A 15,971-nucleotide genomic window follows, 5' to 3' on the forward strand; every position below is an offset into this window, starting at 1 on the left:
GTGTAATATTGATTCCTAAATATCTAAAGCCAGATTTAGATAGATGAAATGGCAGGTCCCTTTGTGGAATTGCAAGAGCTAGGTTGTTCACTGGAAAGCACTCACTTTTCGTAAGATTAGTCTTATATCCCGAAAAGATACCAAATCTATGCAACATCTGAACTATGTGGGAGACACACCGCACCGGGTCAGACACATACAACAGCAAGTCATCGGCATACAGAGCCACCTTGTGGTCCCTCCCCCATCTAGTAATTCCGTTTATTTCCGGGGATGATTTTAACATGATAGACAGAGGCTCAATTGTGAATGCAAACAAAAGTGGACTTAGTGGGCACCCCTGACGTGTCCCTCTTGATAATGAAAAAAATTCTAGTGGGCACCCCTGACGTGTCCCTCTTGATAATGAAAAAAATTCAGATCGCTTCCCATTCGTGACCACTGATGCCTTTGGTGAGTCAGATCGCTTCCCATTCGTGACCACTGATGCCTTTGGTGAGGCGTATAGAAGTTTAATCCAGGCAGTGAAAGTGGGTCCCAAACCAAAGGCCTGCAGACATTCAAATAAATACGCCCACTCCACTCTGTCAAAAGCCTTCTCTGCATCCAGGGAGATAACCACTTCTGGTACCTCCCCGGATGCAGAAGAGTATATGACATTGAGAAGGCTCCGGATGTTAGAGAAGGAGTGACGACCAGTCATGAAACCTGTTTGGTCAGGGGAGATCACCTCATCTGTAACAGATTCTAAACGCCGGGCAAGTGACTTAGCTAAAATTTTAATGTCGCTATTTAACAACGAGATGGGCCGATATGATCCACACTGTGTTCTGTCCTTCCCCGGCTTCGGTATAAGTGTTATGGATGCCTCAGTTAGCGTTTGTGGGAAGGCCCCGGAGCCCAACGAATCATTAAACATTTCTAGAATAAGTGGTGCTAGTTTGGCTGAAAATTTTTGTAGAATTCAATTGGATATCCATCAGGGCCCGGGGCCTTGCCGCTTTGCATCGCCGAAATCGCACTTAAAATTTCTGTTAGTCGAAAGGGTAGTTCTAGTTCTGCTTTATGGGTGGGATTGATAACAGGGGCGTTTAAATTCTTGAAAAAGTTGTGCATATCCGTATCATCACTGGGTGCTTCCGAAGTACAAAGTTTTGAGTAGAATGCTTTGAAGGTATTGTTGATTTCGAGGGGGTCTGTAGTAAACTCCCCGTTTTCTTTTTGTATTTGTGTAATCTGTTGACCGGAAGATTTACATTTTAATTGATGCGCTAGCAGTCTACCAGATTTTTCGCCATGTTCATATACAAAGCCTCGTGATTTCAGTAATATACGTTCTGTCTTTTCGGACGATAATAGTTCATATTTGGATTGAAGATCCAGCTTATTTTTATAAAGTTCTGGAGTGGGAGAGGCGGAGTATTGCCGATCTATGTCAAATATTGAACTGAGAAGTTGTTCTTGTTCTTGCTTCCTAGCTTTATTAACCCTAGATGTGTAAGAGATAATATCCCCCCTTATTACCACTTTAAGAGTCTGCCAGAGCAAGGAGGGGGAGATATTATCCTTCTTGTTGGTTTCTAGGAAATTATCAATGGCTGTTGAAATCATTTGGCAGAATCCTTCGTCTGTCAGTAGCGAAGTGTCAAATCTCCATGGGGCCCGGTCAGAGAGGTTAAGTGGGAAGGAAAGATCTAATATTACTGGGGCATGGTCGGATTCAATTATGGTGGAATATTCTATATTTTTAACAAAGGGGAGTAATACACTGTCTATGAAAAAATAATCGATTCTGCTATACGAATGGTAGACGTGAAAAAAAGGAGAATACTTTACTATGAGGGAAGCGGAAGCGCCATGGGTCAAAACATCCAGTTTGGTTCATGAACGACGACAATATTTTAGCCATTTTGGAGGGGGTTTTGGACTTTGGGTTGGAACGGTCCAAGGAGGGGTTGATTGTACAGTTTAGGTCTCCTCCAAAAATTAGGCAGCGTGAGTTTAAGTCAGGTATAGATGAGATTACTTTTTCTATGAATTTCTCATCGTCCCAGTTGGGTGCATATATATTAACCAATATGACAGGTTTGTGGTACAGGGACCCTGAAACGATAATAAAACGGCCTTGTGGGTCAGATATAATGTTAGTGACATTGAAGAGTGCTTTTTTATGAATTATAATTGCTGTGCCACGTGACCGGGAATTGAAACTTGAATGAAAAATTTGGCCAACCCACGTTTTTTTTAATCTGATGTGGTCTTTAACCATTAAATGTGTTTCTTGCAAAAAAGCAACTTCACATTTTAAAAGTTTAAGATGTGCAAATATTCTGGCTCACTTTACAGGTCCGTTCAGACCTTTGACATTCCATGAAATAAATCTTACATTTTCCCCTCCTGTATTCTGATTAATTTCCTGTGTCCTGTTCATGGTCTACTAGATCTATCAGTAAGGTTTGTGGGAATACATGATCCGTCGCACCGCAGTCCAACATTCACTCCAAAGAGCATATAAAATCCTCCACTTAAAAATAGATAGTAAAATGGTGAAAACAAACTTGTAAAACTACTGAGATGGGTTTGAAATCCAGGGATGTACAAACCCAATACCCTAATAACTCTAACAGAACCCCCAATTACCCAAGATAACAACAGAACGTGATACAACAAAATAAAATCAATGCCTATGTTTACCTCCCCAACTGAGGAAAACTGCAGGCTCACCCCATCACCCGTTCTTCCGGGAGTGCGTCCTCATTAACCCTATTTTCACTTGAGGTACTCCCAATCATTTTGTGCAAAAGTAATAACAACACTATTTAAACATATAGCAATGAAGATATCAGCATAAAGAAAAAAGAATTTATAAACAAAAACAATAGCAGCTGGGCTTTAACTTAGCATCAGGTATTAAATTGCCAATTCGAAAATAGTAATATTTACATGCCACACGGGCTGTTTCACCACTTGTGCCTAGAGTAACCAGACAGCAAAAAAAAAAGGAAAAGAAAAGAAAGGATACCTGAGTCCAGCGATGAGAGCAAGTGTAAATACTGTTTATGTTAAGTCGCGATGAGAGCAAGTGTAAATACTGTTTATGTTAAGTCCAGTTAGTTAAGTCCAATGCCTGGTGTAGAGGCCATTCTTCTCAATAATGAGCGCCAACAGTCACGGTTGTTTTTATCACTCCTTGCTTACCCGGCGGTTGTAAAATTCCTGGGCGTCTTCAGGTGACTCGAAGGTGAGCGTCTGCGCCTCAAAAGTTACCACCAGGCGAGCCGGATACATCAGGCGGAACCGGACTCCCTTCTGGAAGAGTGCCCGTTTCACATCGTTGTAGGCTGCTCATTTCCTCGCCAGCGCGAAGCTCAGGTCGGGGTAAAGCCTCAGAGCTATCCCCTGATACTTCACCACATGGTTCCTGGACCATCGTAGGGCTGCCTCCCTCTGCTGAAAGCGAAGAAAGCGCACGACGAATGGTCTAGCTGGTTTTCCCTCTTTCGGTTTTGGACCAAGTGACCGGTGAGCCCTCTCCAGTTCAGGCGGATCAGTAAACACGTCGGGACCCATACACTCCACCAGGAGCTCCGAGATAAACTTGACCGGGTCCTTACCGTAGTCGCTGCCCTCCGGGATGTTCACTATTCTCAAGTTGGATCTGCGTGATCGGTTTTCCCTGTGTCTACGCAGTCCCACAGTGCTTGGTTCTGGGTTTGGAGAGATGTAATTGTGGCTTCGGCTGTGGTCAGTCGTTCAAAGTTCTCTCCGGTGATGGTTTCCGCGGCTGTAAGGCGGGTCTGGAACGAGCCGACCGTGTCCCGGAGGGCATCCATGGCTGTCTGAAGTGGCTTTAAAGATTCTTGAATCAGCCCAGAGACATCATCCTTCAAGCCGGCTCTCTGCTTCGCAAGTTCGTCCACCAGTCGCGACATGGAGATGGTGTCAGTGGCATCTTCTCGGACAGGTAGGCCATTAACGTCAGCAGAGGCTGTGTTAGCTGCCATGGCTGAGAGTTTGCTAGCTATGCTAGTGCTAGCTCGTGTTGCGACTGGGGTTGTCTGTGCGCTATTTTTCACATTTTTAAAGCAGCTCATTTTGGTGTCAAAAGTGTCAGAATGACTTTATAACGCGCTGTGACGGGTTGATAGAAGAAAGTCCGACGTTTAAGTAGGAAGTTTGGCAGATGTGATCGGGAGACCTGAAGTCATGCCTGCACTCTCACATCGTTACCCGGAAGTCCGCGTCATATTTTTTTAATGTTAATTTAAAAAATATCAGTCATGCATAATTTCTTAAATGGTTATACTGTGGTTCTATAAATCACATTTCATATTCAATATTCCTATTTTCAATGCAATCGTTGACTGCCATAATCTGTTAACTGCCGCCAGGAAGCCAGGTCATACATTGGCCAGGGGGTACTTAGCTGAAAAAAATATTTCAAAATGAGGTATGTTAATGAAAAAAGATTAAAACCCACTGGCTTCGACAAGCACATGAGTAAACTAATCTGTTTCACTGTGTTCAAAGTTAGAATGAATAGGGGCACCCAGTAGCTCAGTGGTTAGAGCGGACATCCGCTCTCTCTTCCCCTTTCACACTTACGTCTGTCCTGTCTAATAAAGGCAAAAGCCAAAAAATAACCTTTAAAAAAAAGTTACAATTAAAAGGTAATGCCAGCGCTCAGTCTCTAAAGACTAGGTGTGAAATATGGTTGAAGAGATTCACAATACTAGTGTTTTGGAAAATGTATTTAAAAATCATTATCTTAACTCAAGGTCCACCTACTTCCAGAGCTTTCAACCACACTTCACAGTCCTCATCATCAGCTGGATGGAGTTTCTGCTGATGAAGACCATGGTATGCTGTTTAAGGCTTCGGAAAAAGCAAGTAAGTGGACCTTGAGTTTTTTGTCAAACAATTTCCAAGGTCAAAGCTGAATCTTCACGCTCAATCAAATTGATCTTTGATGCAGTAAACCATTGTTGTATTATTAAGTAGGCTATAACATCAAACATAATCTAAAAACATGTACAACTACAAGGGCACATCTGCTCCAGACTTTATGGGCTCTTCCTTGGCCCATGCTTCAGCCTTCCACCAAGTTTCATTAAAGTCAGCCTGGTCATTTTTCTGTAATCTTGCTCACAAACAGACAAACCAAACCAAAAACACAATATCCTTGGCAAAGGTAACTACAACTTCAGAAACTCACTTTGCTAGTTTAACTTACAATTTGCAGAATTTCGGAATCATGAAACATGAAGAGCTTGTGGAATTATGAGGAATATACAGCAGGAACTCACCGATGTCAGACATTTCAGGGACCGAGGCCATGTACGGGTCCTTGGTAAATCGAGGCTCGTTGTCGTTGATGTCGTGGATCTTGATGATAAACTCAGACTGACCCTCCAGTGCCTCGTTGGTGAAGCGGTTGACAGCTTTGGCGTGGAGGATGTAGTAGGCCTTCTCCTCTCGGTCCAGCCTCTTGGTGGCGTGGATGTCCCCTGACTTCTCATCGATCTTGAAGAGAGTCCCCGCTCCCTCCCCTGTGAGGACGTACCTCACACTTCCATCTCCTCGATCTGAATCTGAGTGAAGCTTTGGAGAGAAGCACAAATATGATAATGTAGATCCCTTCAGCTCCAGAACAACAATTTCAGGCAACAGTTTGTGGCGTTTTCATTTTAATAAATTTCCACTTTGCAGCGCTCTATTACTAATTGTTATGGCACATCAGTGATTCAAACTTGGGTTTATGAAAGCTTTCACATTTGCTTAATTTGCTTTCATAAACACCAAGTGTCAGCTAACTCTTTCCAGGGAAATATCTCCTACTTGGCATGAGCAGAAATAGCCGGAGTGAACAGAAACGTCATCTACATAAAGGCCAAGAAAAAAGAAAAACATCACAGAGCTGGCTGCACTATTTGATTGACGGGTGATCTCTGAGAAGTGCAGAGCAAAAAAAAAAAACATCCCAGCAATAAGCACTTTGTACCAAGGATGTCAACAAAATCAAATTTCAAAGCAGAATCACAGTTTTCCACTTAAGTATTTCTGATACACTGTGCACATATCAGTGATCTGACCAATCTGGGCCTTGGCAAAGAAACACTGACAGCTTTGATAAGTGCGTTTGGTGTTATTTAACAGATTCATATCATCTTTAGTAAACTGTCAACGCGTCATGACGATACACATTCGCCGCCTCACCTCATCTCTGTGAAATTCACATCCTGCCAAGGAGAAAAACACAGAGCCGGAGCGTTTCAAATGTTGCATTCCCTGGTATTGTTACATGCAGGTTGTCATCATGCTTGTTGCCGCGGGGCCATGGTGGCATTTTCACAGTGCTGTAAAACAGAATGCCAGTGGGTCGAAGTCTGTGAAGTACCAGCATGAGTGCGCGCACGTCCGCCGCCTGCCAATCCCTGATGGATCAGCAACATGACCAACATGCCAGAGGACCACCAGAGTCCACTTGTCTGTGGAGCTTCTCATTATTATTTGCTCTCTCCCTCTCTATCTCCTGTTTAATTTTTTTCTGCATGAACAGCAGCTTAGCATGCACTGACATTTTAATTCCACCACCAAATCCCCCCAACATATTTATCTCCGAGAACTCATCAAAAGCTTGTCCAGTCGTTTCCCCTCCCACTGCTTCCCTGCCTACTTCCCTTTCCCCCCTTTAACAACCAAGGACATGGTAATAATTGCAGGGGGAGGTAAAGGGCAAAAAGAGGGCACGTGTTTGCAAAGTACAAACGCCATCTGAATGTTTACCCCAATAAGTGAGCACTACTAGTATGTGATTCGTGAGATCCTTTGTTGACACCCCATTAACTCCAGTGAGCCGGCACGTTTGATTTTGACAGTCTGAATGCATATTTTCCTTTGAGCACGAGTTGCTGTTGTGTCTACAAGCGTTGTTGGCTTCGCCGGTGGACAGACTGAGGGGGGATATTGTGCGTTGCAGCTGGGTCACGTGGGAGCACATTGCAAAGTCTCCCTTCTCATCATATATTAAAAAGCTTTTCATCCCAGGTGCTCGGAAGCTTTACTAATTCATGCTGTTTTATCAGGGCAAAGCTGGCACATGTGAGACGAACAGCTTTGTGGATTAGCATCTTTAACACTATTTTGTTCGCCTGCTTGAATGCTGGTAAAAATGACTGTTTTCATTCCTTTCTCTGTCTGTCTAACCAAGCCAGTCGAGTGTGTTGCAATATTTTAGCATCTTCGGATTAGGATCTAGCGTGGAGCACTGTTTCATTAACCCACTTGAATTCTGGTCAAAACAACTCTCGTTTTTTTTTCTTATTCTCTCTGTCTAACCAAGCCAGGAGAATATCCTGCAGAATTTTATTTGTTTTCTATTCTGCTTTACAGTACGTGCTCCCAAACAGAGACTCAGTTGGCTGAAAACAATCCACTTCAACATTATTATCTTTCCCCTGCTGTTATAGCTGCAATGTCCTTTTCTATGATTGTCTATCAAGCTGCCTATCTCTGCCGGCACGACAATTCAGTTAATAACCGTTGAGTCCTCTCCTTTCGGCTGAGATGTGAGATAGACAGTGTGACATATGCTGTGTCATTTCTATGGAAACAGAGAGATCTTGTGGTTCTGAAGAGTTCCTCCTCACTTCCCTGAAGGATATTACAAGGCGGCTCAGAGTATCGAACTCTAGCGCCTGCTGCAGTGACCCCGTCCCTCCCAGTTGCCCACCTTGCTGGCGAGGAGAATTTACTGCTGCCCTTCTACTCAAATTAAGAGGGGGAAAAAAAAACCTCTCCCGGAAATCAATGTGGCAGCCCAACATGCATTTACAATGGCCCTTTGATCAATTTATATTGAAAATACAATTAAACTGTCACAGGGGGAGAAAAGAAAGCCACATGTGCATTCAGCATGGTCACCAAGAAGCTCTGGCACATCAATAGCTAACCTTTTCTCCTTTGCCCTCCTATTGTACCAAATCGTAAAAAAGGCAGAGAGCATGACGCTATATCCATTAGCACTGGGACTTCTGGTCTTTTTGTAAAAGAAGACGGCATTGTAAAAAAATCTCTATCTTATTAACTCACTCCATCTAAAATAGCAGCCTACAATCTAGGAATTTGCTAAAACTAGAATTGCCATCCTGTGGTTGTATGTGAAGTTGCACTTAAAGTTTTCATCCATGTCTGTGAAAATGTAATGCGTTACACACATCTTACCCCCAGCAGTACAGCAGATCTATACAGTCAGTACAGTTTCAAGGTGGGCACCCAGGGTTAGTGTCACCAGTTCAGAATCTGACCAAATGCCTGCTCTTCTGTTCCTGAGTTAAAGCATTAAGTAATGGCCAGAAAAGTGTTTTTGCAGAACATTATGATGTCACAGGGAAGTTGACCTTCTGGATATAAAATGTCAACACCCCATCATTATTTTCCTATGAGACATTTGTGTGAAATTTTGTCATTATTAGCATGTATATTTTTCACTTAAGGCCGAAAACATGTTTGTGAGTTCACAGTGACCATGACATTTGACCTCTGACCACCAAATTCTAATCAGTTCATTTTTGAGTCCAAGTGGATGTTTGTGCCAAATTTGAAGAAATTCCCTAGATGCATTCTTGAGATATCGCATTCACAAGAATGAGACGGACAAGGTCACAGTGACCTTGACCTTTGACTACCAAAATCTAATCAGTCTCTCTTTGAGTCCAATTGCACGTTTGTGCCAAATTTGACCAAAAAGTTCCATGAGGATGTTCTTGAAATATCATATTCACAAGAATGAGAAAAACAAGGTCACAGTAACCTTGACCTTTCACCTCCAACCACCAAAATACAGTCTTGGTGGATGTTTGTGTCAAATTTGAAAAAAATCTATCAAGCTGTTCTTGAGATATTGGGTTCCCAAGAATGAGTAAAACAAGGTCATAGTGACCTTGAACTTTGATCTACCAGCACTAAAATATAGTCAGTTCACCTTGTGTCCAGATGTGTGTTTGTGCTAAATTTCAAGACATTCCCTCAAGGTGTTCTCAAGATATTGTGTTCACAAGAATGGGACCAACGCACGGAAAACCCAGAAACATAATGCCTTCAGCTTCGGCTACTGCCGATGCAGAGGCATTAAAACAATATATATATGGCCTTGTACAAAAGTAATCCCTCTAAATCATCACTTATGACCATCTAGAAGTGTGTAGTGGCTTGTTTTTGTACATACACTCTACCACTTGCTTATATTTTCTTATTTTCTTCTTATTTTGCTGTGTTCTGGATGTTTATGGGTATGTAGCCCCCAGCCAAAAACAGCACGCAGGTGAAGTTTTTACAAAATTGTAGTGAACAGGTGCCAGACCATAAACAGCACACACAGGGGAGTAGTTTGCCTTTAGGGCAAAATCTATTCATTTTAACTCAAAACATGATATTTTCCCAAAACCTAACCAAGAAATGGCTTTTTGGCTTGGTTAAGGTTAGAAAAAAAGTTTGGGTTAAACTGAAAACATTTCTAACAGAGAGGGTTTTCTAGGAGAAGGCCTGAGGAAAAATTCTCCCATGTGCGCACACATTTAAAAGAAATCTACGAAAAAACAAAAACTAGGCACCAGAAAAAAGGCAAATATAGCGAGGAAAAACGGAAAAAGCTTGTTCCAAGATAAGAATGAATCTGGGGTTTGCTTTTACTTTCACCAGTGAAGGAGAGGATGGGGATGAAGAACGACGCAGAGTGAGTTAGCCGTCTGTAGTATGAGCTCTTCCATTATAACAATAACATTAAGACAAGTAGCCTGCAGTGTACAAGGGAGGAGGAACCAAGCTAAAATGTTGTCTTTACAAACTGACAATTCCTATATAGTATACCGTCAAAGAAACAGTTTGACATTTTGGTGCTAAAGCTTTCTTGCTGAAAGTTAGATAAGTCTGTCAGTTAAATATAAGGTTACAGCTAGCAGTTGGTTAGCTTAGCCTAACATACAGTTGTTGATTTTACAGTTCACTTTTTGTACAGATTACAAGAATGAGATATGTGATATTTAATGAGCTTCAGAGGTGCTTTTGGTCTGATATTGTGACCTTTGGAAAGACCTAAGCTAGCTGTTTCTCCACTCTTTTTGCTAACCTAAGCTAACAGGCAACTCATGGTGGCGTCATATTCACCATGCTTAAGACATCAGGAGAGAGGTATTAATCATCTCATTTGACTCTCAGCGAGAACACAAATAAGTCTATTTCCCAAAATGTCAAATTAACATCAAAAAACATCAAGGGAGGTCGCTTCACTTGAATTTAGACAAAAGCTTATTTGAATCGGGTTAAAATATTCTCATGTACTAAGAAAATATGTCTCAAAGGTGAAAACGACTAGAAACAATACCTGTGCAGTGAATTAGCCGTGAATTGAGCGTTTACTTGAACTATGATATCATCAATGACAAGCTATATATTTCAAAACCTTCCACTTAATTAGCCTTCTCTTCTGAGTGATACCATAATATTTCCAATGGTTGGCTTTTTGTTTTTTTACAGTCAAAGATATTTATTTCTATTTCTATGTGCTTCATCCTTCCAGTTTGAAGTGGGCTGAGAAATGAAGTGGTACTCATCAGACATCTGTGCGTGAGAACTTAGAAGCGAGCCGTCTTTGTTTGTGAAATTAATCTGCTTCAAGTGCAGCAAATGTTAGTGCAGACTCGATCTGGCCGCCATTTGTGCTTCACTCGAGTTAGGCCAAAAAGATGGCACTGGAAATGGGCTGCTTAGGGCAATTAGCCAGTTAGCCTTTAAGGCCTTGTGTCCTGGCCTGTCGAGAACTGGCTGCCTTCTATGTAGCCAGATGGTAGCCTCAGACTGTGCACAAAAATAGCCTATCAAATGTCTGTTGATGTGTAAACTTGAGATCTGCGGTCAGAGCTGCAGAGACTTAAAGGTGAAATGTCAGTTAACATATATTTGTCTCTTGTGGACATCTGACATCTTTTGTTTTGTGCCCCATGCATAATTTCCTGCATGTTATCTTTTAATTACAGGCAATGCTCAACAGTTTGTATTCGCTTTGCTGCAGGGCCACAGCCGAGGTCATGTCCTCAGTGTTGGATTTGGGAATTTGGGGGATTTTAACAACCTGAGTAGCTGTTTACACTGTACAATTACACGCAAACTGTACGGTGTCTTTTTATTTTATAACAATATCCCTAAAATTTGCATTTCTATACTGCAAAAAAAGTATTTTTATTACCTCATATTTGTCTTTGACCATGCTTTTTTTTAAAAATATTTTTGAAAGGTTGTGTAGTTTGGGGCGTCGGTAGCGTAGTGGATAGTGTCAGCGCCCCATGTACAGAGGCGATGCCTCGCTGCAGCGGTCGCAGGTTCGACTCCGGCTTGCAACCCTTTGCTGCATGTCAACCCCCACTCTCTCTCTCACCCCATTTCAATCTGTCCTGTCCATTAAAAGCAAAAAGCCCAAAAAAATAGTCTTTAAAAAAAAAAAGTTGTGTAGTTAGTTGTGTATTTCAATGACTTTCAAGTTCAAAATCAAGTTTAATTTTTCTTGACGCTAGTGCAACATCTTGCATAATTCTTTATTTTATTAAGATATAAATGTTATTTTTCATAAGATTCAAAGAGAAGTTCATTTCTAATGGAAAGAGGCTAAAATATGTGCACTGAAAGATTTATTCTTTTTTTAAAAATTGGGTTTTTACAAAAGCGCTAAGAGGCGGGTGAAAAAAATGTTTTGCTTTTGTTTATCTCATGTAAAGGAGATATAGTCTCCTACGTACACGATATTATCTCATAGCCTACATATGATACCTATGAGATAATAGCTTAAATATGTCATATGTAAAATGGCATGTAGGTATAAGATATAACCTCATACTTACCTTGTATGTATGAGATCATTTTAATATAAAGGAGATAATATCTCCTACACAGGAGATAAACATTGCCCATAAATATTATTTTTCACTTTGCCTCTCAGGGCTTCTGTAGTTTTTACATCTCAATTTAGATATAAATAACTTTATGTAATGTTGAGATTTTTTGCAGTGCAGACAAAAAATGAATGAATATCATATCTGATTTTATCTGAATTAAACCTGGCCATCTATCTACTTGATAGCAGAGACAAAGCCTGAATGTTTGATGATAGAAAATCAATTAATCTCACCCTGACAAAACCAATGAGTGTTTGAACAGTAGTAGGCGGGTGATAGTGTGGAAACAATTGTGAGGTGCTGTGGTTATGTTGCCGTATCTTGCTCAGACATCGCGTCACGCCTGCAACGTTGTCAGACAGATGTTTGCTGGGCCCCATCGCCGCATGACCTCATCACACCCTTCCCTCCGCCGCTCACACGGCAAAGGGGAAGAGCATAATTGAAGTCGCCCCCTCCCAGCGCGCACACAGGAACTTATCGCCTAATCAACAAACACTGCCAATGTGTGCTCCAGGTCGCCGCTGGAGACCGTAGGGGTTGCCATGGCGCGAGTACAGCCAGGCCTGTGCCATATTGCAAACTCCTTGCCTCTTTGCCAAGGTGAGCAGCTGGTAATGGGGGGAGCATGAACAGAGACCGAAAATCACCCCATCCCCCACAAACAAACACACAAATCCCTGCACCTTTCCACTCCGCTGCCGTAAGACGCTCGAGTCCTTCCCCCAGGTCGCCTCAACCGCTGAGTCATACAGGACTGGGAAGAATATTATGTCTGAGTTCATCTGCCTTTTTTTTCTTTCCTCTGATTTCCATTCTGGAGGCTAGTGTTGCAGGCGTGTGTGTGTGTGTGTGTGTGTGTGTGTGTGTGTGTGTGTGTGTGTGTGTGTGTGTGTGCTTGCGTGCACGTTGGTGTGTTTGTTCACATGCAGAGAACATTGCTCACTTGCTAGGGACTGTGTTGAGGAGTCTACCCAGCAGACCCAGAACCACTGGGGCCTATCAGGGGCTGTAAATACTTTATGAGATATGATAGTACAGCACAAACACTCCTAAACCACAGGCCATTAACCATTTTCAGTGGATATGTGCCCTTTGGTAAAGTAAGAAATAATGAAATAAACAAACATTCTCTTCCCCCAGTGACAGCCCGGGCCCTCGGAGGCCTGTATGCAGCTCGCCTGCTAATGAGAGGCAGTGTACGATTCCCCTCCTGCAGGAAAAAAAAAAATCATTGGCCAATACAGCAAGATTAGCAAGATTAGCAGCCAACCAGCTCCACAACAAGACACTGCCAGAGTCTCCTGTTCCCCTTCATCTCGATCGCTTTCCTTAATTCCTTCCCGTTCCAACTGCTTTTGTTACGCTTGTTCAGGAAAGATTAAACTTTCATTTGTTAGCACTTCACAACTCGATAAAGCCGTCGTAAAAAAGGAAAAAAAGGAGGGAAAAAAAAGCAACAGGGGGAGATTGAGTTTACCAAATAACCGGAGACGGGATGTTGTAATTCAAGTATAGTTTCATCATTCTATCTTTTACTGTGTGTCAAGAGCTGCTCCCTTGTTTATAATAACCCGCCATTGTGTTATTTCCAATTCATTTTTTTCACCACTAACAAAAGTGGTTTTGTTCCATGCTGTGTTCTCTAGTTGCCATAATGTCACTTGCAATGACAAAAGCCTTCCCTTTTGTGTTTCTGGTGGTGTTGTTGTTTTATTTTTTTTTCTTCAGACCCACTGCATTGTGAGAATATGGCCTCCACCTGAGGATACAGATGCAGATGGTTGTTCTCTATGTTGAGCCATGTGCTCGACTCAAAAGCTATTCATTCTTTTTAGGGCCTCATTCATCACTCGTACTTTATCAAGCAATTAACAAACAGTAATTGCAATCAGATAGGATCTACGTACTGCAATCCTGTGTGACAACTGGCTAGTGAGCTGACAATGAGGAGGAGCGCCCAGCTGCATGTACTTGGGGGAAACAACAAGCGCTCAGAGCCATGATTAAGTGTGGTGCTCAAAGGTTGATGCCTTAATGGCATCTTCAGGAGACGGGCTCTTAGGCCGCAGCCCCTGGCTCTCTAAGTGTATACCACACTCAGATAATCCATTCTTCTTTTGCTATTAGTCCTTTTACAAGCTAAAAGGACGAGTGGCACATCAATCACCACTCTCTGAAGACAAAGTGGTTTGATCATGCTCGGTACTTACTTCTGATCTTCATTCACTCTGTGCTTTTTTTGTTCTTTTCAACTTTTTCTGTTCTTCCTTGTATTTGCTCCCCTCATACCATACTGAGTGTTGTAATCCTTTTAGACCGGGGCTGAAAGTCAACCCTCACTTTGGGAGGACGTATGTTGCAGAATCTCATTTGGTTGGATGACTCTATCCTCCGTGGACACACGATAGGAATGCAAAGCACTAGCCCCATTCAACTCCTCACACAAAACCGCCTTTCTTCCTCCTCAGTCGTCCTGACCTTGCCACAACGCTCCACAATCTCCTCAATTACAGTAGGTTGGAAGAGGAGACGGATATCTTGACTTCCGCTCCGCTGCATGTAAAGCAAGCATTATTTGGCCCGTCTTCTTGTACATCCCCCAATGTTATCTGGGTCGACACTGTGTTTTCATTTTGTTGAACAAATAATACCTTCAGAGGAAGTCATATTTTACTGTAGGGCAAGACAGCCGCTTTAGGACGGCTTGATGTGAGTGGAATGGACATCGTGCAAGCAGCCACAGAGCTCACAGTAAGCACAAAATATATTGGACAGCCAACAGCAAACAAAGCCTGAGGATGGATGGATGAAAGTCCGATATATGAGCATTAGCCAATCAGAGTATCATGTCATGTCTGTTATCCGATGATGAGATGATTCTCAGAGACAGAATCATACACTCATATACAGCTTGTTATTTATCTTTAAGCATCTCATTAAAGATATGAAATGTAACTTTTCAGCAATGAATGTCTAAAAACAACTACACCAATGTTTGTTTCTTTTAGGTAAGTTGTGTACTCACATTATCCCAAACATTTCCAAAAATGTTGAAATCTGTAATTTCAATCAAGCACATGGTCCGTGTTATTTGGCAGCCATCATATCCTTTTGCCTCAGGGCTGTCCACTAGAAGCTGTCATTAGCTGACTTTTTAACCAGTTTAAAGCCACAATAGTTACAATACACTTCATAGATCTTGGTCATTTTTAACTACACTTTAAACCGATAAAGGATTTGAGTCATCGGATGTCAGAATCTGAAGTTATCAGAGTAACACGCTGAGCAAACATTAGCAGGAACTCCACTCCAGCCCCTGCCGTGCCAAACCGCATCAGATAAACACTTATTTTTAACATGGGACTGCTTTATTCAGTGTTTTTACCGGTTTAAATCACCAGTTCTGTTTATTTTGGAGAGGAGGAGAATTCTGAGGATAATTTGGCTCCTGGTAAAAACCTCCTGAATATCTGGATCAGAAATAAAGTGAGCACACAGTAGCAGGAGCTCGTCCGGAAGCCCCACTCCGACATACCAAACAGTGATGAGGAAACACTGATTTGGTCCAATTGTTTTGGAGAAAAAAAAGACCTCTGTGGATGATTTGGCTCCTGGTACAAACCTCTTGAACAAAGAACACTGAAGGAATTCTGGCTGGGTAAAGTTTCAGCTGGTTGCAATCTGCAGTCCTCACCACTAGATGCCACTAAATCCCCCTAAATCTTGCACACTGTTCCTTTAAGGCATCAGATATCTGGATCTTAAGTTATCAGAGAAACAAGCTGAGTAAATGTTAGCAGCAGCTCAGCTCCAGCCCCTGCTGTGCTGCACAGCATCGGGTAAACATTGAATTTAATGTGAAACTGTTTTATTCAGTATTTTTTACCTGTTTAAATCAGCGAGTCTGTTTGTTTCGGAGAGGAAGAGACCTCTGCAGATAATTCAGCTCCCGATAGAAACCTCCTGAATGGCTTTAAGCTTACGTTACCAGAGAAAAAAGGTGAGCACACACTAGCAAGAGCA

The 15,971-nt window shown here is 42.1% G+C and overlaps 1 protein-coding gene across 1 annotated transcript in view; it reads right to left on the reverse strand.

The window, feature by feature from the left end:
* Positions 1-15,971, reverse strand: part of LOC126397484 (cadherin-6-like) — a 91,342-nt gene that overhangs the window by 42,705 nt on the left and 32,666 nt on the right. Inside the window, exon 3 of the mRNA XM_050056322.1 lies at positions 5,307-5,601. Within this exon, the coding sequence (XP_049912279.1) occupies positions 5,307-5,601 (295 nt within the window). The remainder of the gene's footprint in view (positions 1-5,306; positions 5,602-15,971) is intronic.

This window comes from Epinephelus moara, chromosome 11 (assembly GCF_006386435.1).
Source record: "Epinephelus moara isolate mb chromosome 11, YSFRI_EMoa_1.0, whole genome shotgun sequence".
Lineage (NCBI taxonomy): Eukaryota > Metazoa > Chordata > Actinopteri > Perciformes > Serranidae > Epinephelus > Epinephelus moara.